This window comes from Strongylocentrotus purpuratus, unplaced genomic scaffold, assembly GCF_000002235.5.
Source record: "Strongylocentrotus purpuratus isolate Spur 01 unplaced genomic scaffold, Spur_5.0 spur5_scaffold_5, whole genome shotgun sequence".
NCBI classification, from domain to species: Eukaryota; Metazoa; Echinodermata; class Echinoidea; order Camarodonta; family Strongylocentrotidae; genus Strongylocentrotus; species Strongylocentrotus purpuratus.
The window spans coordinates 39,706,342-39,733,520 of NW_022145611.1; the positions used below are offsets into that span (position 1 = coordinate 39,706,342).

A 27,179-nucleotide genomic window follows, 5' to 3' on the forward strand; every position below is an offset into this window, starting at 1 on the left:
CCCTTCCTTTTTCTCCTCTCCCCTTTTCTTTCCTCTTTTCTTCTTCTTTCTCTCTTCCCTTTTTTTCTTTTCCCCTCTCCTTTTTCTTTCCCCCTCCTTTTTCTCCTTTTCTTTTTTTGGGCCGGGGGCACGTGCCCCCTGTGCCCCCTGGATCCGCCACTGGATGTGATATGAATTAGGACACAATAACTTTGATGTATTATCCTTTGTTACAAAGTAGTCTCGCTCAACATTAGGTTTAGTTTTTCTCTAATGAAAATATATAAAAGGATATTATAGTAATTACTGAAAAAACATCATGAAGAAATGGGAAATAAGCAGCTAGTGAACTGATTATAGCAGCCAACCAGCAGACTTTACCATCCTGTAATTACAAACCAGTACTTCACAGTCACTTTTAGGTCCATGCTTGTATGTAAGTTCATTTGATTGTGTTCAAGGTAACTTGATACTAACCCTTCATGTTATCTAAATTACATCACTAAACGTGAAATACACGGTTGCACAAGGCCAAGGGCTTTTCAAATGAAATTTAAACCTATACCAAAGTCACAGCGACCATGGTCGGTAGTCTATCATCAAAGACCAGATCTCCTTTGATTTCATTTATCATTTATCCTTTCATGTTTCACTTTTTGCGGTATATCTAATACCGTTACTTCAAACAAATCGGTTTACTATTATAGCCCCTTTTCGTGTCGAAGACGACGTCCACACATAATACGTCTTCGCTTCAGCTCTTAATATTGTTCATTCCTTTTTAATTTCTTACTTATTTTACGGTTTTATTATAACTTTAAAAAAAATCTATCACAGCTTCGACTCTAGTGTTAACAAACTGATTTTTTAACGAAGCATCTGCAAATCGGTTAATTTTTTGTGTCGAAAATAATTACAAAACTTAGACTATTGGTTTAAATCTAAAATTTGCCTATTAGTTATTTTTCTTTGTTGTCCGATCAACTAATCAAAAAGTAATAAGAGAGTGGTAGTTCTATCAAAATTATTTATGCCGATTTTAAAAATGTTTCCCATCCCCATGACATCTTCTGCGAAAATAAAAGATTATAATTTTATGCATAATATTCTGTTTCAGGATTTAACAAACTGTTCTCTAATATTGAGTCTTCCTTGTTATCACCTTAAATTCTCCTCAGAATTGTGTGTGTTTATTTGTTCTGTTTTTTGTATTCATTTCAGTAATTTAATAAAGGTGTTTTCTTTTCTAGACTAGATTTATCACTGGGGAGTGAACCTTAGTTTTGTCCTAATTTCTGCTGGTATATTGCCTGTATAACTGTAAACACACTCATCTTGTTACATAGTTAAAATGAATAGTGTTCTGACTAATCATTTATCGAGATCCTGCCCTCAGTTTTGTAGATTAAAATTTAGAGAAAATAGAAAAGAAATTGTATAGGGCATAATTGGGTCAAATCATGAACCAAGTCAATCAGTTATTGCAAATAATTATATCCTATTGGTTAACAATTATCGAACCCCCCCCCCCCCGAAAAAGAATAGGAGGGTTACAGCATCATGAAATTTAAAGAAAATGTTCGGGAAATGTGAAAGGTTAATGAGCAAAAATAATGGCGCTTGCTTGAGAGCAAGACGACAGATTTAAAGAGTGGTTTGGAAATTCACCCCCCCCCCCTTAACAACTGGAATGTGTATCACACCAGACCCCATCCTAGGAGCAGTGGCAAGGGATTAGCAAATGATGCCATATTTTATCTAACTACAGTTACTTTTTGCATAAGGACTTAGTGTTCGATATGTAAAACGTATATGTTGTATCAGTACGACATCTAAACCAATAAAATTTCTTTGACGGAAATCCAAGTTTAAAAGAAAATTGCTCTGAAGAAAAAACAGAAAAATTAACTTGTCTTTTCAGTCTTCCTAGAGTGTGTTCGTGTGTATGCATAAATAATCTTTATTTCAAGACAAAATGTCATCATTATGAAAATAGGGGGATTGTCATGGTTTTTCAGGGACTTTGGAAATATTTATGTGATGATATACTCCGCTTTAATCTCTAAAAATTAGATGTCATAGTATGCCCTTATTATACTAACTGATTCTTTTGACCATATTTTTATATTATTTATTATTTATTACCTTAATCTGTATCATTGTGCAGTGCACGCAAGAATTAGCAAAATAGCAGTTTTGATAATGTAGGTCGATATTGCACATTAATTAGATCATAAATTAGTTCATTTTCTTTTATCGTTATTTTTGTACTTCATTTTCTTCTTTTCACAAGGTTGCATAATGTTGCATAACGAGTCGTCGCACACGAAACCTTAGAGTACAAATTCCCCCCGCCGAGTCTGTCGTCTGAACTAATCTCGTCTGGTGTATCTGCAGCCGAGATGACGAAGGGGAATCAATGGCGAAATATCAACAGTAGATGACGCTCTTCCTTGTATATCTTTATGAAATTCCTTTATGAGAGCGCAACGCACTCGTAGTTTTCAAATTTGAAATTACCTATCTAGAAGTCCGTTCTCAGATTTTAAAAAATCGTGAAAAATAAATTTGTACTAAAGTTAAATCTTGCATGACGTATAAAATAAGGATATAGAGACTTCCCCCCCCCCTCATACTTATTACGCCACTCATATTGTCTCATTTCCCTTTCGATTTTGTATGAATACAATCTTCAGTCTTTTATCTCTCCAATGGCATATTTGGTGACTACTTGAAATTTGGTGTAGCAACAGGTCGGAAGTTATACTGACGTCATCACTGGCATCTAAACTGGTGGGGAAAAAATAGAAGATGCACTAAACGAAGTACATTGTTGTTAATAATTTGTATAATTATGTGTTTATGTAATTATGTTATAAAAATTATGTATTTTAATGTAAATTTTTCATTATTAGGGCGTAAATCTCATAATGTCATAATGTATTTTCACATCACTGTTATAGGGATGGCATGAAATTAATTTGTGCACTTGCAGTTTACAGTTACTGCTTCAGTTACGAAATTGACCCCATATAATTCTTGTGACAAACACATTCTCTCCCTCTCTCTCTCTCTCTCTCTCTCTCCTTTTCTCTCTCTTTCATTTATGCTCTGTCGCTCTAATCTTTATTTGGTAAACAAGCCCTTTATGTTCATTCACAAAATTGACAAAATTTCGTCATTGTCTGACTTTAAGGTCAATCTTGAACAACTGGCCAATGTCCAGTGGTGACCTATAAGATTAGTGGCCCAGTTCATAAAAAAGTCAGAGAGGGAAAAACAGAAAAACAAAGACGCTGGTATGGAAATTGTTTAATTACGGACTTGATAAAGTAAACCACATCGCATAACTTTATCATAATGGATTACCCAAGGCCTTGACTTGACCGCTAAGATTGAGACGGATAAAATATAGAGGCCATTCTAACCTTCAACTTGCGGAACATCTTGGCCATGGTCATCAAACTGAACTGGACACTTGACCCATCATTAAAATTTATAGTATGACTAAGTCTCCACGTGACATGACACAATCCATATTTTAGCGGAAGGAGGAATTTCAACACGAAAAGAAGATAAAGAGTAAAAGAGAAGAACAGAAAAAATGTTAAAAGTTATTTTAACAAAATCATGATGAACTATATCTTTTCGGACAAATAGGGGTAATTATGAAGAGACCTAAATAGGCACCTGCACTTACAAAAGATCCATCAAAACATACATATAAATATAGCGAGAAAATCAAGAAAAGGCGTTAGACATGTAATAGCTGTATGGTTACAAAACTGTAAATTCAAAAACCATTTTGCGTTGGTTGCGTCCGAGAACGAGATAATTTTCTGAAGAAGAAGGCAGGAAGCGAAAACAAGACAGAACATATAGTAAGGAGAGAGAGAGAAGAGAGAGAGAGAGAGAGATAGAGAGAGCGAGAGATAAAGAAAGAGAGAGAGGGAGGAAGAGAGAATGCAAGAGAAGCAATAACTACCAAAGAATGAAAAAGAGAGAGAGAGAGAGAGAGAGAGAGAGAGAGAGAGAGAGAATAGAGAGAGGGAGGAAGAGAGAATGCAAGAGAGAAAGCAATAACTACCAAAGATGAATAAGAGAGAGAGAGAGAGAGAGATAGAGAGAGAGAGAGAGAGAGAAATAGAGAGAGAGAGGAAGAGAGAAAGCAAGAGAGAAAGCAATAACTAACAAAGAACGATTGAGAGAAAGAGAGAGAAAGAGAGAGGATGATATAACCACAATGCGGTCAACATCGAGGCTGATAAATGTTTCCTCTTGACCCGCTTCTTCATACAGTCAATGATAGTCACGATGACCAGAAACTTTAAGAAAGATAATAAACTCAGGTATTTAATTCACATCCCCCACCCCTTTGCCCAGTCTTTCACTTCTCATATACGGCTTAGATTTCTTTTTCAAAAAAAGATTATTACAAAAAGTATTTGTTTTTAATCTAGATGAACCTCGATAATAAAAGCATTTATTTAAATTAAAAAAGATCGGTTTATTTTGCTGGGACTGGGGAATTGTGTATACATAAATAAATACATTAGCATGTTAAAGGGGTATGTTTGGGGACAGAGGGCTCTAATAACTAATTAGTGCAACAGAAATGACTTTATTGAGTCCAGTTGGAAATAAAAGATACAATTTTTTAATGTAGGCCTACTACTCAACAGATTTGAGTTTTTTTTTTTAAATGTTGGATTGTACAAAAAATCTCTTTCTTTAATGCTTTAGTTTAGGCGAAGTACTATCGTTTCGTGTGTTAGAATATAGGCCTTTATCTAAATAAACTTTAAGTATCTACCAAACGCACTAACGGATTTTAAACAAAGAAAACAAATTAAAAAAAACTAATTATTTGTTTAAAATATATTAATAACTCCCTCACGATCCACCACATAATTCCAGTGATAGATTTATCTAAAAATAAATGCCTTAACATTATTATCCAGAAGGGTTAGCTACGCCTAAAATATTTCAAAAACAGACAGTGACACGAATTCTTTTAAATTCAGAAACTATGGCTTCCATAAGCATGTTAGTGACTAAGTTTTTTTAGATTAATGTTTGGTTTGATCAAACTTTTTCTTAAGTTTCAGAGGCCGAACAGCAAAATGATTTGAGTAATCTTATGAGCACAGTACAAACACAAGACAATAAACAAAACAATGTAATAATTAAACAGCAATCGAAGTCGGCAAAATGATTTACTTAGCTAAGTTACGCAAAAAAAAATCCTTACAAACCAATTACTCGTAAAGTGACCACAAAGAGGACAAAGGGACATTTGACTGTAAGCTGACTAAAGCCTAGCCTTGACCATTCGAAAGTGCCTTCGTACAATTACATCTGGTCATCAGCTTCAATGTGATCTCTAAATGTATGGCATGTTGGAAAGACAATGATGAGATTTTTTTTGTCGGAATTGGGTCTGGAAAAGTGCATTTCTATTGTGATGAATGATGGTCCTAACAACGTTTCAAGGAAAATGTTAATTGATAACCCAGATAATTATAAAGATAACGCCAAAAGCATATTTGAGTAACGATTACATAAGTTTTGAGCGCCACTTTCAATCATGCAAAAAAAAGAGAGTAACCCCTACCTACAGTGAACAAGACCATAATATGAAATACATATGCATAAATGGAAACACTGCATCCTTTTTCCCTTCTTAGCCTTTCTTATATTCAAGTAGATTTGTTCCTTCTTTCTGTTCTATGTTTGAAATCTTTCTGTTGTAACCTGTTTTTATGTATATTCAAATCTCTATGCAGAGGTAGAGTATCACCATGATGCCTTTTCGATAGCGGATCCAGAGGGCGCTTACATGGCTACGGCAAAATCCACCGGCAAAATCTACTATACACAAAAAATGGCCCTGGTTAATGTGCCCCTTCCCTCTCTTTCTTTCTTGTCTTTTTAACATTAATTTGTATCTATTATTGAAGCAGTTCAGTGAAACTCCTTAATTCTCTTTCTCCCCCTCTCTCTCTCTCTCTCTCTCTGTCTCACTCTCTGTCTCTCTGTAATATGTCTGTATGTCTCTCTGTCTGTCTGTCTGTCTGTCCCTCTCTCTGTCCCCCCCTCTCTCTCTCTCTCTCTCCTCTCTCTCTCTCTCTCTCTCTCTATCTCCGGGGACGGTTTTAGACCCAACATGCTTGTCAGATTGTGTCGGACTTGCATCCCTCCCGAGCCCATTGCAAGGGAATCCTGGATCCGCCCCTGCTCATTCAAAGATGATTGTGACCGCTGCCAAAGCAAGACGTGACATTCATACGTACTCACACATATTATGTGTGAGTTCACTGACCTACCATATTACAGTCTACCTTGAGACATACCGACATCCATCTTGACCTCAGGTCATCTCTCATTGGTCAAATATCGGACATGACCCCACAATGCCCTGGACGCGACAACATTTCAGGTACGCCGTGCTCCTGGAGACAGTCACCCCACCAGTGGCGGATCCCTTGAGAAAAAAAAATCATGTAAAATCACGTGATTTTTACCTTTTTGGGGTTGGCCCCCACCCCCCCTGGCGCTCAAGGGGGGGGGGGGGGGCAAATTGAAAAAAAAATATATATGCTCACTACTCCCCCCCCCCCCCCACCCCCCCCCCCCCCCCCCCCCCCCCCCCCCCCCCCCCCCGCTGAGCGAATTATTGGCCGGCGCGTTTTTTCAAATTTTCGGGAGCAAAAAAAAAAAAAAAAAAAAAAAAAAAAAAAAAAATTGTGCTCTGTACCCCCCCCCCCTCCCCCCCCCCCCCCCACTGAGCGACTTTTCGGCCGGCGCGATTTTCAAATTTTCGGGAGCAAAAAAAAAAAAAGTTGGGCCCCCCTCCCCTAAGAAATCCTGGATCCGCGCCTGCACCCCACCCTAAAAATTTGTCCAATTTTGCGGTAATCACTGTATTGGTTGTTGAGTATCTAGATAACTTTGTTAGCGAGGATGGAAAGAGCTAAAAAAAATATCCGTTGGAAGCCCACGTCTTTCTGTAATGTTCATATAAAGTTTTCCGCCTGAACTTTGAATAAAATATATAGGCCTACTAGTAGCCCATCATAGGACATTCATTGCCGCGGCGGACACTTGAAACCTGACCATTATTTTGAACTACTAAGGCTATACTGGCACAATAGGTAATTGTTGAATTAAGTATAGTCATTAAAAGACACAATGATAATCACTTCTGTGATATAACATTGAGAAGTTTCGCAACGGTCATTTGGTCTCAATGAGCACCTCTCACGATGGTTTATTGAGTCATGGGTTCACAAAAGTACAACATCTGTGTAACTTTTCATAGAGTAGTGTCCTTTCATGTTTTTCTTCCCTATTGCAGACCACCTGCAGTCAAGGGCATCGGTCAAATTTAGATGCAATTTTGGGCAATAGTTTTGGCGGGAATTGAGGCGTAAAGTCAGGTCATAAATTACATAGGCCAATCCGGTCGTCCGGTCAGTTGGAAACCATTGTTTAATTGGTTGCGTAAGTATCCTTCGTGCGGAAATTCGCGAGGTGATCCGAACGAGTGAGTGGAACTTTTAGAAGGCTGTCTGAAAATTAATAGGTCACCTTACATAATGGGGAAAATAAGTTTTAGAATGCTTTGAACATTCTCAGAAAGAAAGTACAAGAACCCAAGATTGGGAGGGGAAAATGAAGTCGACCTCAATTAAATGGGAAAAGGCATACGAGTTAACTAACAATAAACGTATCTCGAGTTTAATCAAACAAATCGACCATGAATATCGATGAAAAATCGGAATTATCCTGATGTATGGAACAATAATTAGCTATCTTGAAAATGCCTGTTAATGAGAGCCTGTTAGCCAGAAATGGGAAGGGGTCAAGGGAAGTTTTGGATCGTCACGGAACTTTTTTTTAGGGGGGAGGGGGAGGAGGGGTAATTTTTAGTCTTTAGTTGCTATTGAAGAGGTCTAATTTGTTTCAGTGGGTTTAATGATTTAGCATCCCCCTGCCCCACATTAGTAATAATCTATTTTGTTATCAAAATCATGAGCTGAAGCGTGTTCAGCGAATGGATGTTTTGCTCCATTATTATACAAAAAAATGGAAAACCAGCGACTTTGGTTTATTCATTCGTTTTTATGTTAACCAATCGGAAGAAGTTGAGAAAGGAAATTATAATGGTTTATAAGATGATCATTGTGTGAATGAATAATTCGTTTTTTTTTTAAATGTTATTCTTATTCTTGATCAAACACGACCAACGTGCCAAAATGTCCTTAAGTTCTAGCACAGCATGCTTTGGCCTCAACATTTCTCTTGATAATGTTAACCTGTTATGATGTAGCAATTATTATAAATTATGAATTATTATCTTGATGGAAGTGCACTGCCCTCCAAACTCTTAAAAGTAAATAGCAAGGTTACAAATATAACTTCCCTCCTCTTTTGGGGGAGTGAGGGAGCGAGTCAGCTAGGCGATGAAGAGGTGTGTGGATTTATCCATCTTTACCCCTTGTTTGATGTCCATGAGCGTGTTTCTCTTCTAAGCCATGCGACCTCACTCCTCTATTACACGTGACCTCGTGAATCAAAAGACTCACACAATGCTCTTATTTTCTCCCTTTTGCCCGTTATAGGGACGGTTTATGAAGGGAAAAAAATATTATCGCGATAGAGTTTACTTTGACTTTGAGCGTGACGAGCGCTTTGTTATGAGACGTTACGTAATTCAGGGACGATATTAGGGTCAGACCGCTGTTTAATATACTCCACTGATTACGTGAGGAAGGCCCTTTTCATCTAAATTGATATTAATTTCAGCCAGGTCATGGAGATAAGCCGACTAGAATGGCAAAAAGGATGTCAATGTTAAAGACATTAACCGAATTTGTGGGAGGAAAAAATAGGGGCAAGGAGTGAATGGAAATGATAGGAGAAGAAGAAAGAAAGAAAAAAATGGTCACGTAATATTGTGTATCAGAATTTTATGTCGAGGTTACTTTGATTTGGTTGCCTTGTTTAGTATACTCTCATTTTAAATTATCGTTTCTTTACAATCTCAGAATAGTTTATTAGGTAACAGTGCAAGTATACAATGCACGTGATATAGTAAGTAGTTAGTTAAAATCTTTACTTTGTTTACGATCGGTCAACAAGTAGGTGATGTTGATATACCACACGGTAACCTTTATTTTTTCTTCTTAATTTGATTCACTAATAATAACATTATGTAGTTTCTTTTACTTTAGTGAGCTGAATTTCGTCGTGTGCTTGCTATCATTTTCTTATCTTTAAAATATTGCATACATTTTTTGTAGCCACTTGAAACTATAGAATTATGAATTTATCGTAAAAAAAGTTATTAGGCCTAAGTCTGATACGCCTATTTGCTTGTAATGTCAAATGATTCAAGCGCTATTGTTATGAGCAATTATCTTACGAGGTAAGAATGCAGCCATTCGATCTTGATAAGAATCAGTTAAGATGGCACAACGTGCAGGAAAATGAAGATGATGGTAAATATTTTCGAACACATGGCATTTCCCCATCATTGATAAAAAAAGTTCAGTGTATCATCAGTCAAGAGATGGGATAATTTAAGGAAAGTCTACAGCACTAGTCAAACTTGAAGAGATCAACTTCAGTGATGTTTCAAACATCAGTCAAAGTGTGATAAATCTTACCGAAAACTTTCGGAAAGTTCCAATTTGTTCATTGATTGATTGATATTGATTGATTGATTGATTGATTTTATTTCATTTCATTATTGTTTGCACAAAAAGAACATATTGAATGTCATTTAAAATAAAAAGAAGAAGATGAATATTTTTTGTACCGTTTATTACGGTCTTATCGTTCGTAGGTTTCTAAGATCCATTCAGTCTTTGTAAACATGAGTTTCCACTATCACTCATTTTTTGTCATGGATTAGAATCTGAAAAGCGTAATTTTCGAGGTTACAAAGCTATCGGACATAAAGTCTTCAAGAAAAGTAGCACAAGGCTGGTTATATACATGAGTTTTAAGTTTGATGGTTAGGATAATGCTATAAAAAAACGTCTGCTTCATCTTATTTATTATCATTTCCAATATGGTTACTTCATTCAGGCCAACAAAAGTCAAATGGAATTTAATGAAATGTAAGGGATGAACACATTCGGCATACATTCTTTGAAATATATTATTTTAGAAATGTTAGTGCCCGGCGGTAGAATTGTAATCTCAAAATTTGGAATTATTTTACGATAAGTTTTACAATTCTAAAGATAAAAGGTTTACATAAAAAAGAATTTAATCAACTCAAATACCAGGTTCCACATTTACTCCTTTTTCCAAGAACAGTGAGAGACATGGATCAACTTGCCACTGGAAACAGTGATGTCACCATCACTGCCAGCATTTCATCAGAATCTAATGGAAGGCAACGATGTAGTATTTCATTTGCACCAAAAAGCACCTGTAAAAATTCATGCACACTACACTACCACAGCTGATGCACACATGAAACACTCAAGTTAGTTTTATAAGTCCGTGTTTTATCTGCAAGAAGAATCTTCACGATTGAAGGTGGCAGAGGAACCCAGAAAAAAAAGGGAAAAAAAACCCACTTTGCTCAGCGGTCAACTAGACTCGAGCAAGTTGAGATATATAGCGCCACTTACGATCAAGTTGGCCTTCATAACATTAACACGTAGTGAATAAACTGCATTGACAAGATCGAAAAAGGAAGGATAAATATTGGTGTAAAATATGTGCAAATCTTCTATCTAACCGGTATGTTTTTATGCTTTTTGATAAATTACATATTTTCCCGTTATTTATTGGTGATTTGCAATGAACCACGAGTAGATGATTGTCGAAAAGGTACCACAGCTGTGAATAAATTTGGTTGCAACTGTAAATAGTTGCATATGACATGAAAATTAATTTGTGGGACTACAGTAAATAATAGTATGTTGATGAGAAAGCGCAATCGCAGTGCAGTGTTATAAAGCCATTTGAAGCAAAGTTATGACTTGGGCTTAAAAAGTTAAAGTCAAAGCGGCCAGGGCCCCGTTCCTCAAAACCGTCATAAGTCTAACTTCTTGACTATCCCGCTGAAACGGTTCCATGTCAGCTCGCCTAATGTCAGCCCGCCCCCTTACAAAGTCGCCCTCAATTGGTCATGTCGCCTCCCGATTTTGTTTGCCGATTTTGGGATTCTTGGTCAGCTCGCCCCCAGTTTTTTGGTCAGCTCGCCCCCTAATTTGTTGTTTTAATTTGATGTCTTTTACAAGTTCAAAGTCAAGCCATTTTTACTTCCTGGCATCTCAGTTCTATGATATTACTAAATATTGAAAATTTTCCTCGAGTTTTCCATTGTAACGCATATTTTCGAGGATAAGTTTCCACCAGCTTACGTACTAACACATCGATCACTCTCTCAATATTATTGTCTCCTCTCTGTCAGTGCTGTGCTGCGAAGCGGGAGACCCTCTTCATGGCCTTCTGGCTAGCTCACTGTCTTGTTACTCTCACTCTTTGTCCCCCCCCCCCCTCTCTCTCTCTCTCTCTCTTTCTCTATCTCTCTCTCCTCTCTCTCTCTCCCTCTATCTCTCCCTATCTCTCTCCCACCCCCCTCTCTCCCTATTCTCACTCTCCTTCTTTCTCTCTCTCTTTCTCTGGTATAAGTTCTTAAATAAAAGGATGACATGTGAATGGATTTTTTAATAATGTTACTAGGGTTAGAATATAGAATTTTACTTTTTTTTTAAACTAAATCAGTTTTAATTGTATAAAATCCTGTTTGACTTTTTAACAATTCCCAAGATGATGCACATTATATCGAATATTACAATGGCAAACTTTTACCCATTTTTTTATGCGAAACTTATCTTATTTTTATGCAATATCATATTCTACATGTACCTTTTAGTAAATTGGCCCAAATACACAATGTTCTGCATTTTGCCTACAATGTATAATCTGTTTAAATCACTGGAGCATCTATTTGACTTTATAATTCCTGGATTTGGTTTCTGTTGTTGTCTTTGTTTCTGTTATTGAAGAAAACACCATAACCATACCATATAACCATACCCATCTGGCTACGCATTTTCCAACTAAAACATTTAATTCTTTTGAATATCAAAATATTTAAAATGTCAGATTGTTTCTTTTAACCTGCTAGATTCGACCTTTATAGTGTTGGATCCAGCATGTTCAAAGTGTTAATCTACCATTTTGAAAGAGTGGTCACTCCTCGGCCCTTTTAAATTGTGATTTAACATTTCAGTTTTCAGAGTGTACCAAGCAATTTGCCAAGGTCGTTGAAGCACAATTATGTACAAAAGAATTGCAATTTTACTACCATTATGCTACCATGCATAATTTTTATGTGTAATTTTACTTTGTCACTGATGTATACTTTGTAAAAGAAACTGATTCGGCTCTCGGGCCGCGAATGTTTTTTAATGAAATAAACCATTTTAAATAAATAAATAAATAAATCGTTCTGGCTGGCTTAGTGACGGAACTTAAGGGAGTATCCACAGGCTATAGAGATAATAAGGATTTAATAGATTGGCTTTCTTAGCTTTTCTCAAGTATAATTTGTACACGCAAGCAAATTAGAGCATTTTCAGATCCCTTTTTAATCCCATATAGTTTGTGTTCACTACTTACAAGACCCATACTAGAACGTGTCGTCATGAGATAGTTGTAAAAGTTTAAAAATAGAAATAGAAGAGAATGTCTCTACATTGAATTAAAAGTGAGCTATAATTGATATGACTTATATTAATTTATTATGAAGCAAATAGATCGAAATAAAAGCTTTCGGCAGTAAACCCAAATGAACGAAACGTTATCTAATTTTACTCTCAATTCATTATATATATAATATATATATAAGTGCGTGATTTTGTTTAATGAATATTGTAAGGGACATCTGCTCATCTTTTCAAGTATTCGAAAGCACTATAGGTTACAATTTTAACCTGTCTAATAATTTGTGTTTATTTTGTGTATAGATGTCACTTTTCTTTTATCTGTGCACAAATAAAAAGCAGTTATTCTTCCAAATACATACCTTATTACTATGTCGCGGCGCTTTTGTCCTTCATTATTATAAAGCGCGCGGAGGATAACGCTGAAACAATAATAATAACAAAGAAACATTTTTGATAATTCAAACAATGATGAAGAGTCGGTACAACGAATCGTCTTTTTTGTTCTTTCTCTAATAATTTAATGAAACGTCAAAGCTTCCGCGCTTCATGCGGAAGGGGGGGGGGGGGGGACTTAATTCAGACAAGGATTAAGAGTCGAAAACCATTCTCTAATAATTTAATGAAACGTCAGCGCGGTGAGGGAAAACTGAATTCAGACAAGGATTAAGAAAAAATATCATAATAATAAATACAGTACAGACTACGTCCAACTTTCTATCTTCCGCCAACCCACTCTCCCCCTCTCTCCCTCTCTCTGTCTATGTCCATCTTCATCTTCCATAATGTTGTTTATTCCGCCATTTGCTTGTATCCCGGCATCATCCCTTCCTTGAGATTAATTATTATAACATATTGCTGATGGTATACGTCTGAAATTATACTTTAGCGAAAAGATATAATCACACCAAAAGAGAAAAACTATAGAACGAAATCAGAGCCGGAAGGGAGTGATTCATAACAATAAATACAGTATACAGGCTACGTCCAACTTTCTATCCCTTCCCCCTCTCACATGTTATACCTTATATCTAGTTTAGGGAACGAAATAGAGAACGAGGGGCTGATAATATCGAAATGAGAAGAATATTACTGTAAATCTCTGTTAATTCAAACTGATAAATAAAAATAAAAAAAATTATTATGCTATATTGACGGTATATACGTCGGATATTATACTTAAGCCAAACGATATAAACAAACAAAAAGAGAAAAACTAAAGAAAAAAATGAGCTGGGGGGGGGGGGGGGGGGGGGGGGGAGTCGGTGAGACAATTATCATAATAATAAATACAGTACAGACTACGTCCAACTTTCTATCTCCCGCCACCCCTCTCTCTCCCTATCTCTCTATGTCCATCTTCATCTTCCATAATGTTGTCTATTCCGCCATTTGCTTGTATCCCGGCATCATCCCTTCCTTGAGATTAATTATTATAACATATTCCTGATGGTATACGTCTGAAATTATACTTTAGCGAAAAGATATAATCACACCAAAAGAGAAAAAACTAAAGAACAAAATCAAAGCCGGAAGGGAGTGATTGGAGGAGGAGAGACAAATATCATAACAATGAATACAGTACGGTCTATACAGGCTACGTCCAACTTTCTAACCCCCCCCCCCCCCCTCACATACCTTTTATTTAGTTTAGGGAATGAAACAGAGAACCAGTGGCTGATAATGTCGAAATGAGAAGAGTATTACTGTACAATTATAAAAAGTAAAACCTTTGAATGTAAATCTCTGTTGCATCAACATAAAATGAAACGTTTATCACATTATACTTTAGCACAAAATAGTTATCTAGAAGAAGGTGGACATCATTACATTAAATAACCTGCTTCTGACCGCTGCGCTAGCGTACTGCCTTTGTACGTAGGGGGCGACTGTGTATATAGGGGGCGACTGTGTATAGGAGGCGACTGTGTATAGGAGGCGACTCGACCACACAATTTGGGGGCGACTACGTTAGGAGGCGACTGCGTATAGGAGGCGACTGCGTATAGGAGGCGACCGGCTTGGGGGCGACCTGACCAGACACCGCTGAAACGTGTGTTGTAGAATTAACACACACGTTTCAATGGGTTGAAGTTGTAGCTACTTGCGCCCACTCCAGCAAAGCATAGAGAGTCAATGCTAAAGCTAGACCGAAAGCTTCAGTCTCTATACCGTCGGTTGTTCCACTGAGACTACGTCTGGCTCCACTAGACCTCCGGTTATAGAGACAGAACGATCGCCTATGCCAGCCTATGTTGAAGATATCACGGCTAGATTTTAGCCGTTAGGCCCCTCCCACAAACATGACAAACTTGCCACGGCCGTATTGTTATGCCCCCAAAATCCCCCAAAATGTCATTTTACCTCGTGCATATCCAATTTTACATTAGGCCTAGGCTATAATACATCGGTTCCACTTACTAACTTGATGGAAATAATCCGTTTAATGGTCCCTTTTAAGGAAATTATGGGTCAAAATCGACATCCATGTTGAAAATCTTGCAAGCCGTGTTAAACTCTCGCTGCCGTCAATCTCATCCCTTCTAGTCTACGCCGAAGGCAAAATGATTATGAAGGAAAAACTGTGCGCCATCTAAACGTTCGTAATGGCGTTATCACAGTTTTTCCTTCATAATCATTTTGCCTTCGGCGTAGACTAGAAGGGATGAGATTGACGGCAGCGAGAGTTTAACACGGCTTGCAAGATTTTCAACATGGATGTCGAATTTGACCCATAATTTCCTTAAAAGGGACCATTAAACGGATTATTTCCATCAAGTTAGTAAGTGGAACCGATGTATTATAGCCTAGGCCTAATGTAAAATTGGATATGCACGAGGTAAAATGACATTTTGGGGGATTTTGGGGGCATAACAATACGGCCGTGGCAAGTTTGTCATGTTTGTGGGAGGGGCCTAACGGCTAAAATCTAGCCGTGATATCTTCAACATAGGCTGGCATAGGCGATCGTTCAGTCTCTATAACCGGAGGTCTAGTGGAGCCAGACGTAGTCTCAGTGGAACAACCGACGGTTTAGAGACTGAAGCTTTCGGTCTATGCTAAAGCGTATTGACCTCTAGCACTGCATACATGCTGTGAGGCAGGGACCTAGAAGTCTATACACAAATATACACACCACACAATATCTCATAGACTGTACACAATCATGTCGATGCAGCTGTAAGCAAAGTTTGACACTAGACTTACAATTTTAATTTTAAATTATTCTTTTTAACATCAGTAAGTTGAAATGTTGAATGTTACTGCTATTTAGGTGTCATCAATTGTCACTAAAGTACCAATTTTGAGTGAAATCAGTTGAGTTTTGTACAGTGAAGTTTGAAATGTTGAGAATCAAAAGCACAGCTTTTACTACACAGCCAGGATAGTGATGCACCTATGTGTGCTTGCGCCCTCTATAAATATAGGTCTAGCAAACAATGCCTAATGGTAATCGGTGACCATTGGTCCCCTATCACCCATGGTCCCCTTTTTCGGCTTCATTGCACTGCAGAATACCCTACCATATTGTTAGTCTTCACATATTACTTTATTAGCCATAGATATACTAGATTGTGATTTTATTGTTTGTGTGAAAATAATGTAATAATATGCTGTATTCTTTCCCCTTTTCCTCAATACAGATCTGTTTCTCATATTGTTACCTTCAATACTTACGAAACGGCCCAAGACAAGCAAGTAGTGGGAGTTTGTCCAAGACATTTTAAACCATTGTGAGCATTCTTAAACTCATTCAAGATGGTGTTAGCAGATCTTGGAAGGAAAATCACATCAGCCTTAAAATCATTGAGTAATGCAACCATCATCGATGAAGATGTGAGTATAGGAAAGTTGGTATGAATTAAAGTACAAGAAAGATGTTTACAATACAGATGTGTGTAATGTGTTTTATTTAATTCTTCTTTGTAAAAAAGATAGAATATGGCAGCGATGAGTGCTTTAGTTTTAGCTCAGGAAAGGTCAAAAATTGTTTTGAAAATTATGAATGACCTTTGGTTCAAAAAAAGTTAAACAATGAACAAGATCATAATCTCACATTTTAAAACTTATATGTTAAAATATGCTCTTGTGAGTAAATATAATATAAAATGTGTATAGGGGGTAGTACTTCTCAAAACAAACTACCGGTATGGAAACTAAAAATGTGGGAACTTACTTGTATATATAGCCTATGATATAGGCATATTGCATTATTTTGTGCAAAATGTACTATACTCAGAATAATCTAGAATTGTGCCAAAACTCTGTGTAGCACAGTGGCTTAAAAATGCCTTTTATCAATGTTTTTTACATCTAGGTACTCAACTCCATGCTCAATGAAATATGCAGGGCTCTTCTGGAAGCCGATGTCAACATCAGACTTGTCAAAGCTCTCAAAGAAAATGTCAAATCTGTCATTGACTTTGATGAGATGGCAGCTGGTCTCAACAAACGCAAGATGATCCAGACTGCAGTCTTCAAGGAGCTTGTCAAGGTAATGTACATTGTACAGGGTGATTGGATAATTGCTCTTGTGACGATTGCTCCAGGCTTCATTTCATCAATGGTATAGGTTTAGAGTTGCAAATGTAGGTATAGTGTTGGATCCAGAGTTCAAGTTAGTTTATGGAGTTGACCATGAAGCCATTGTCACAGGAGTAGGCGTATGTCTTGTACAACCAACAGACTAATGTAACAATTTTTGAGCATCTTGAAAAGTTGATGTGTCGTTTGATACTCATTAAAAAGAGTATTTTTATATTCTTGTCTTCTGTTGTACAATTGTTACAAATATAAGACTTTAATTAGCTTGAGTTAGTTGTGTTTATGATGGTGTCCAACAAATGATATTTAAGACACATAGTCTGTTTCTATTTGGGAGTGTCAGGTATGTTATTTAGAACCATTACTTTAGTAATTCATTTCATGTTTTGTTTGATTTTGGACAGCTTGTGGATCCCGGAGTGAAGGTGTGGACTCCAACCAAAGCCAAGCCCAACATCATCATGTTTGTGGGACTACAGGGAAGCGGTAAAACAACAACTTGCACAAAGGTAATTAGACGAGTCAGATTAATATGGAGTATTGCACAATTTGTTCTGTCAGTAGACTATTTCCGTTATCGTGTCAGTATTTCTTTAACTATTTCATTAAAATCACATGAGCTTTTTTGAAAGCTTTGTTTAATATCTGGGTGATAAATTGTATCATGCGATAATAAAGATTTTTTTATTTTTTATTCAACTTGACCATTAGTGTAATGGTATGTACAGATCTGTACTTGGAAGCTTGGTTGATTGAATCTTGGTTGATTGAATCCTAATGTCATACACATGTTCTGATATGATGTTCATAAAAATTATCAAGCCAAAATATCGTTTCAGTTTAAAATGCTGAATTTAATATAGATATGATTGTAATGTGTGTTCTAGCCTTCTAGGTGTAATAGACATTTGCAATCTAAATACCTTTAGGCATCAAATATAAGTTATAAGATCCAAGATTATTCTGAGGATCCGATTCCCATGATAATAACCTGTTCACTTTTATCTCATTGATAGCTTGCTTACTACTATCAGAAGAAAGGGTGGAAAGTGGCTCTTATCTGTGCAGATACATTCCGAGCAGGTAAGTTCATCAGAACTCTTCTTATTTATTATAAAAGATTTTCCCGCTACTATTTGATTACTATTTGTTGTATTTATTTTATGAAAATGTAAAGAACTCTTGGAAGGGATTTTCGTTGTGTGTATCTCAGTGACAGAATGTCATGTGCATGGAAACTAACTTTGTTAACATTTTAAAAGGATTGAAAGAACAAAGATAAAAAATAAAATTGAACAAATCTTTCTACCACATAATATAGAACAGAAGAACAAGTACCGGTAATTATCCTTCGAGCCAACTTGTACAATGTTGGCTGAAGCAATGTACTCTATTATGTGTATATGCATTTATAAATTATTATTCATGATTTATTAACCTAAAAATAAGCGGATGATTCAAGTATAAATTATAAAACATGTAAACAAGCAAATTAAATCTGGTATGATTATTTTGTATACCTATCTGTCTTATTTTAGGTGCCTTTGATCAGTTAAAACAGAATGCTACAAAAGCCAGGATACCATTCTATGGCAGGTGAGTGCGATATATGATTGCTTGTCAACTTATAAAATACTTCCTTACCAAATATATGAACCTTACAAGATATGTTTATTTCCACATGTTATCCTCACTTGAGTTGTGTTACCATGTACACTTTGATTTGATGAAAAGAAAATGAAATAAGGGAAATAAGAAACATTTCACTCCACAACGGTATTGTCGATTACTGATTTTGCTTTTTATCCAGATTTTTTATTCAATTTTTAAAATCAATAATAGGCAAATATTCCTTGATGATTCTTTACATTTAGTTATAAAAAAAGAGGAAACTGAAGTTAGATGTTCAAACATTTTTTTGAATACATATGAAAGATCAAAGTATAAAAAAAGTAATGATCAAAAGTGTATACTAGACTTTCATTGTTATTTGTTTAAATCCCCTGTGTTATCAGCTATACAGAGGTAGATCCAGTTATTATAGCTGCTGATGGAGTAGAGAAATTTAAGAAGGAAAACTTTGAGATCATCATCGTTGATACTAGCGGAAGGCATAAACAAGAAGATTCACTCTTTGAGGAAATGTTGCAGGTCGCAAATGTCACGGTAAGCTAGTTCTGTTCCATAATGCTGAGACCATGATCACATTAGAGTAGAGTATATTTGGTCAGAGTGATACACCGGTGTGTTGGCTCAGTCAGTAGAGCGTCCGCCTCACAACCAGGAGGTCGTGGGTTCGAACCCCTGCCGCGTCATACCAAAAGACGTTAAAAGACGGGAGTTGCTGCTACCTTGTTTGGCGCTGAACAATAAGGGATAGAGCAACGTCGATCTGGCGCTGCTTAGTGGCTGCCGGGCTCACGATCAATTGGGCAAAAAGAATCTCATTTTCGGTTTAACTTAATATAATTTGGAGTGGACTTTAAAAGATTATTATCATTATTATTATTATTAACTTCTATATATTATACTCACATATGAATTACAAAAGATCAATTTAGCAGTGTTATATTCATTCATCTAAAGTTTACCAAACAAAAAAGTCAAAGACAATTGGCCCACATTGATATATCATTTAATGAATAACTATGTAATAAGCACACCTCACTATGAATATGACTGACAAAGAAAGCGGACAAAATATAAAGTTCCTCAGGTAGACAAAGGAACATCCCTTCACTGCGAGTATTTAAAAAGTGAATATGCATGTGACACCTGTTCTACACATTTTTACATAATAGCAGTGAAGGGATGTTCCTTTGTCTACCTGAGGAACTGTATATTTTGTCCGCTTTCTTTGTCAGTCATATTCATAGTGCTTATTCATTTTGATTGTTTTGTAAAAAGTACATATGAATTGAGATCTATTAAACTGAACCGATATTTTCTGAGTTTTAAATTAGACATGAGTTGACTTTCAATTAGATATGAGTTGACTACAACAAACTAAATGAATCAGTATGTCTTGGAAAACAAAGTGACTCTAGAATGCTTTTGTAGATGCACAGTGTTTTATCTTTAATGTTGTGTTTCCTATGATAAAGTGACTTGCCCCTCCATGTTTATACACACATTTAGAGTCCTGATAACATCATCTTCGTAATGGATGCTTCCATTGGTCAAGCTTGTGAGAGTCAAGCCAAAGCCTTCAAGGAGAAAGTGGACGTTGCATCAGTCATCATCACAAAGTTAGATGGACATGCCAAAGGAGGAGGTGCTCTTAGTGCGTAAGTAGATCAATATAAATTATGTATTTTTAAATACCTATAAGACTGGTATTTTAGATCGAACAAGAAGAAACAGTGATTAAAGAAACCCTGGATGTTTTAAAGTTCTTCTAAACAAGATATCTGAGGGTTCTATGCACTCAAATGATAACATTTGTTATCATGATTTTTTGTTGATTTATTTTCAATGATTTTTTTAATTTTTGTGAAAATGATAATTGTTATGTATTTTAAATCTGTTTGCAGTGTGGCTGCAACAAAGAGTCCTGTCATCTTCATAGGAACTGGAGAGCACATCGATGATTTTGAACCTTTTAAGACCAAGCCTTTCATCAGCAAGCTCTTGGGTATGACACTCTCCTGGTAGAATCGTTAGCTGTTACACATCACTGAATTAGAAATATATTGCTATTTCATTGTCAAGATGGTTTGTCCTACATATCCATTTCCTCTCACAGCTATATCATACTATTTTCTCTCTCTCTCTGTTAATCTGATTGTAAACCTCTTACATGTTTGCAGTTGCAGTATGTGTAGAAACATTCTTTTCATAAGACCTTGAATTGTGAGAGTTGGAAAAGCTCTTCAATTAATCTTGTGAGATACTTGTTAAAAAGAGTTTAGATTCTAAATAAAGTTTTTTAAAAGAGCGAATATTAACAGCTATTTGAAATGGAAAATAATGATTTGTAAATGTTTGGATAGAAGCTTTGTGCTTTGTCTGTCAAGGCAAATTTTATATCACTGATTAAACTGATTACCATAAGGGTAATTAAATATAAGCTGGCACATACTATGTGCTGAAGACCTCATCACAGTCACTTACTCTTTACATTTAAAATGGGCCAATGCATGGGGAGATTGTTTTTACTGGATCTCTGACAATGTTTCAGGGGATTTAAATAAAATAGGTATTGATTTCTTTTAATGCATACAGTTTCATTCTTTCATTTTGTTCTCTCAGGCATGGGTGACATTGAGGGTCTCATTGACAAGGTCAGTGAACTCAACCTTGATGACAATGAAGAACTCATCAACAAACTCAAACATGGTAAGCAATCAGAGAATGTTCTCTTTCTATTTTAAGTGTTTGAAAACAGAAACAAATCCATTTTAGTATGAATCTGAACAGTCTGTCAAGTAATCTTATGTGACATGTTTCTTTTAAAGCCCCACTGTCCTACTTGTAGCTACTTGCTCCCTCTATAAAGAAAACTTCCCCAATCGGTGCCTGTTGGTCCCCCATGATCCTCTTTTTCTTATGTTATTTGAGAGCTGAGTTGATGAGATAGCCACCTGTCAGAGACCTCGCTGTGTGGTCTAATCCCTCCTAGCCACACTAGTGTTGATAAGCTTCAACTGAATCCTGCGATATTGAAATGATTGTACTTGCATATAAAACATGTGTTGTAAATGATAGAAATTCAGTTCATTCATGTACAACCTGATATATTTGCATCAACCTTTCTAAATGTTGTACAATTAGATGTGTTAAAAAATCAATGTATTTTCTTTGTGATTTTTTAGGGGCGGTTTGTTATTAAGTTCTTTCATGTATCTTTCTCCAGGTGAATTCACACTGCGTGACATGTATGAACAGTTCCAGAATATCATGAAGATGGGACCTTTTGGACAAATCATGGTATGTACACAAACGTGTCAATGCTCTTCAGAATGTGCCCCCCCCCCCCCCTCTATGTCGGTGTATATTTTCGCAATTATATGCCCCTGAGCCAAGTTGATCAAAATTTAAGTTTTCAGTCTAATGTAAAGTTTTTCTTCCATAGAACAGAGGGACATTCTTATGTAATACGTTATTTGCTATTCAAGAATGGTTTATAATAATAATTATTATTATTATACGGATAAGTGGACATTAAATCATGAATAAAATGCCTCCAGCACTCCCCTTTTATTTGCACAACATAATGTCACATTTTATATCACTTTTTTTTTCTTCATCAATTCACTGAACAAAAATTCTTCCAATTCATCTATTCACCTATTGAATGCTGGACTGGATATATCTGTATGATAGTAGTTTGCTTCTAGATGTGTTCAGAATAATGATGAAAATCATCAATAATCCAAGTAGTTAGTGTGCTGATTTAACTTGCAACTAAGCGCTAGGAAAGTTAATATTGATCAAAATCCAATGATGTGCTCTCAGGTAAACACAATCATGCATGATTTCGAAATAAATAAAGTTTAGGGTTTTATGTAAATGGGGATTATATTGCAGCTCTGATTTCATCAGGGCTATTCAACAGTAGAGTAAAACCACCAAACTTCGGACACCGCCAAACTTCGGACAAAAATTCCTTCAACGGCTCGAACGCAAAATATGAGCCTAGCTCAGGCAGGTAACTTGCATGCATTTGATACTACTACTAACCTACATCGTTAGTACAGAAAGTTAGGGCAGGTTGCTGTCTGCAAAACTCACAAAAAACATCGAATTCAGAGACAGATTTCAGGTTACCTGGATTTTTACAGTCCCTTAACAGGGGAGTTAAGGTATAGAGCCTTCAATATATCGATTACAAACAAATCCTTGGCATATTTCACATGGTTTCTGCCAAAATTATGGGAGCTTATGAGATACTTTTTCACTCTATCGCGAACATTTTCTAATGGCGGCCGTTACCACGGACCTAGGGGTACTATACAGGTACCCCTACCAGAAGATGGCGCTCTTCCAAACTTCGGACAGGCAACATTGAGTGTCATTTTGACTATGAAAAAATAGCGCTTTGGTAAGATTTTAGCACCAAAATATTGTGTGAGTGTTGTGAAAAACACCTTTCTGATAGTTCTACCTAAAATAAATCTACCCAAAACGAGAAAATAATACTTTTTTCATGAAATCAACGCAGTCAAACTTACCCCCGTCGTACCATTTTTGATCCGGTTTCCAAACCTCCGATGAATGCGCACTTTAGCGCGCGCGCTATACGTGCGCTGTACGTGCGCTATGCGCTATACGTGCGTTATACGTGCGCTACTCATGAACGTCCGAAGCTTGGCAAGTGCGTCCGAAGCTTGGCATGAAAAAAGGTTCGGCGGGTAAGTAAATAATTCTAGTTTTCCATTTCCTTTACTAATTTTCTTTTCATGATATACATAAACAGTATTTGCACAATAATAGTATATTTGATCTTTCAATAATTAAAAAAAGAATTTAATGTTTTCCCCTGTTTTGTCTAAAGTGTCCGAAGTTTGGCGGTCTTACTCTATGTAAACAATGCATTATTCATGTAATGATAATGCTGTCTGTTGTGCATTATCTATAGGGTATGATTCCAGGGTTCAGCAGTGATTTCATGACAAAGGGCAATGAGCAAGAGTCCATGGCAAGACTCAAGAAACTGATGACCATGATGGACAGTATGAAGGATGAAGGTAAGTGGTCTGACAGGCAAGATCAACGGTCAATATGTTAGCATGGATCATATGCAGCTTACAATTGGAGGCATGACTTTATACAAAGTATTCAAAACTATATTATACATCTTTTTATTCTCAACCAAGCTTTTGATGAAACACAGAGTATGAATTGTAATAGGGGAAGAATCTCTTTTTTTTCTTCTTTGAATGGGTTTTCTTTTTATTTATTTTTTCATTATGTTGTACTTATTTATTTATTTATTATTATTATTATTATTTTTATATTAAATATATATACTTACCAAAATGCCCCCTCCCTCTGACACAATTTTGGACGGTAAAATGTAGAAAATGTAATAATGTAAAAATCTTTGTTGTTGCTTGTCAGACATTACAGATTTTTGGGACTCTCACTCCTCAGCAAAGAATTATGGATCTACCACTGTTTTCTGTTAACCTTCACGATTCCCCATGCAAATGTAAAGTATTTGTGACTGTAACATTCTGTCCACAGAGCTTGATAGTAGAGAGGGTGCCAAACTGTTCATGAGATGTCCAGGCAGAGTCCAGCGAGTGGCCAGAGGATCTGGCGTTTCGGTCAGGGAGGTCCAGGAACTCCTTCAACAGTACCAGAAGTTTGCTCAGATGGTCAAGAAGATGGGAGGCATTAAGGGACTCTTCAAAGGTAAGTCAGGTAAGAAAAGAGTTTTGCACTTTTTTTTTAAAGAGGGAAAAAAAAAGAAGAAGAAAGAAAGAAAATTGATGCAATATTTCAGTCTGTCATTATCCGATCACTGTACACGTCCCCCCCCCCCCCCCCCCTGCTCCTGAATGTTTCATTATGCACCTCCGAGTAAGACTGACTGTTTAACCCAATCCTAGCGGCCTCTCCGATAAATGTTCCTGTCTTAGTTGTGCTCGTGCACTGCCTTCTTACCCAATTGACTTTCCAATCATAATCTTGGTTCTAGTCACACCTCCACTCTTAATTGCACGCGATCGAGAACAAGCATGCTTGGAAAGTAATGTCTGTGAAGTGTCCGTACACTATACATAAGTACAATGTACTGTCCATGAGAGCTTCGATACTGCTTCCAACGTACCGGACGTACGTATAGCCAGCACTCAGGCTAGGCACGCCCAACATCGTTCACTGCACTTGCACTGCTTGCACAGTACTCCAATGACTTGTCGTATGCATAAAGAGCAGCGAAATTGCTTGTTATAACCAGAATGATCAACAATATTTTTCTTTGTTGTAGGGGCACTGGATTTAGCTCATAATATTTCAAAATCTCATTTTAGCCGATCTTGTTATACACTTTATACACTTTTATCGATCACCTGTGCAGAAAGATAGTTTTCCTTAAACATTGCTTCTTTATTGTTGAATAAGCTGTGCATGGAGACCACATGTTTACAAATAACCAATTTTTTTGTCTTCCTGAAGCAGTCTTTCTATACATGTTTAAAATATATTTAAATATTTAATATACATTAAACTATTGAATATTTAAATAAATTTCACTGTTTATGTCCAAACAATTTTTAGGCATTAATGTTTGGACTTGGCTTTAGAAAGATATTGAGAAGTCAACATAAAATCTATGGCTTTGCAGTTTGGGTTAAGTTTGATTTTGATATAAAAATCACTTTTCTTCTCCTATTATACTAGGTGGTGACATGTCCAAGAACGTGAACCCAGCACAGATGGCTAAGATCAATCAATCAATAGCAAGAGCTATGGACCCCAGAGTACTCCAACAGTTAGGCAAGTTACCATCTCTCAATTACTGTGTATGTCATGTTTAAATGATAGGCATATTGACAGCTTTGACATACAGTGTTTAAGAGAAATACAACCATGGACAAAAAATGTATTAAACCTCACTACTTTATGCTTGTAACTGACAACACAATGATTTGTTGTGTATACATGTAATCAATAAATAAATAACATGTTACAGCAGCTGTATCTTGCTATCATGGTACTTTCATTTCCTCCTTATTACAAAAATAACTTAATCAGTAAACTTTCTTTGTCTCAACATTTTCCATGGCTGTGTGTGTATTTTGAGACAAATTTAGAATAAAACTGATATTTTTAAAACATATACAAATATGAAAAGATGTCTTTCTCACCACTTTCTCCCTTGTTCATAATTTGGTTTCTAACCATACATGTTTCTGCACTGTAATATTATTTGCTGCTAATGTCTTTTAAGCTTCTTTGTGCTTCCCTGTTCTTATGATTTGTATTGTTTTGTTTTCTCATGATATAGGGGGTATGAATGGACTCCAGAGCATGATGAGACAATTCCAGCAAGGAGCAGGAGGTGGTATGGGCGGCGGTATGGGAGGTCTAGGCAATATGATGGGAGGGGGTAAATAGCCCTTAGGGATAGGGTGAGGGAGGGCAGAACTTTAGTCATGAATACAATAGAGAAAAATAGAAACTCAGCGAAACAAGGATACCATTACTGCAACAGGTACTATGAGAGAGGGACATCAGAAAGGAGCTAGTGTTGCATACTTGTAGCCTCACAAGGAAGAAGCAAGGAGAGAGACTTCTCAATGATGTAATGAAAGAACCACCATCATCTTACACATTAACACTGTGCAAGGACATTGTGGAGGAGCCCATATCTGTGAAAACAAGCTTGCATAACTTCCTTAAATCATGATGAGAAATGTGAACACATCAAAGGAGGATGGGTATGACTATCATATTAATTGCCTTGTGTCTCTGTCCTGGCCATGTGATAGATAAACAAAATGGAATCACGTTTTATTCATGAGATAACACACATGACTGCTAGAGTCAAGCAGATATCAACTATGGTAATTGAGTTCATAGTTAATAACCCTTGAGAGAACATCTGAATTCAATCTTCCATCACGCAAATAAAAAGAGGTTTAGAGATAAAGGCAAGCAATTCCTAGCTGGTATGGAATTAAACTCTCATGAGATAGTTCTTCTTTCTTGAGTACATTTACAGGTGTTTGTTCCATGTATATGTATAAAATAACCCATCTCCTGGTTTTGAGACTACTCTGAGAAAGGCTGTCAAAATATGATTCTGATTGGCATCATCCTTTGATGGGCTTACATACACAGACATAATATTCAGTTGTTTTGACCAACACATTCAAGACAAAAATTTGAATCATCACATTATGCATATGTATCAAAATATTGTAGGTAATTTATTATCACCAAGTTATACAATTGAACACTCAACAAAGCTCATGTTTATTATGACAATGTATTATTAAAACCTTTTTT

General features: G+C 36.4%; 1 protein-coding gene across 1 annotated transcript; it reads left to right on the plus strand.

The window, feature by feature from the left end:
* The first annotated feature begins 10,625 nt into the window (after positions 1 to 10,625).
* Positions 10,626 to 26,324, plus strand: LOC115929585 (signal recognition particle 54 kDa protein). The gene is made up of 15 exons (XM_030999080.1): positions 10,626 to 10,740; positions 16,319 to 16,511; positions 16,993 to 17,169; positions 17,624 to 17,728; positions 18,236 to 18,302; positions 18,758 to 18,815; positions 19,235 to 19,385; positions 20,358 to 20,506; positions 20,753 to 20,853; positions 21,471 to 21,557; positions 22,075 to 22,148; positions 23,800 to 23,908; positions 24,408 to 24,578; positions 25,569 to 25,664; positions 26,176 to 26,324. The coding sequence occupies exons 2-15, from the start codon at positions 16,434 to 16,436 to the stop codon at positions 26,283 to 26,285; spliced, it is 1,533 nt and encodes a 510-aa protein (XP_030854940.1). The 5' UTR covers positions 10,626 to 10,740; positions 16,319 to 16,433; the 3' UTR covers positions 26,286 to 26,324.
* The last annotated feature ends 855 nt before the right edge of the window (positions 26,325 to 27,179 follow it).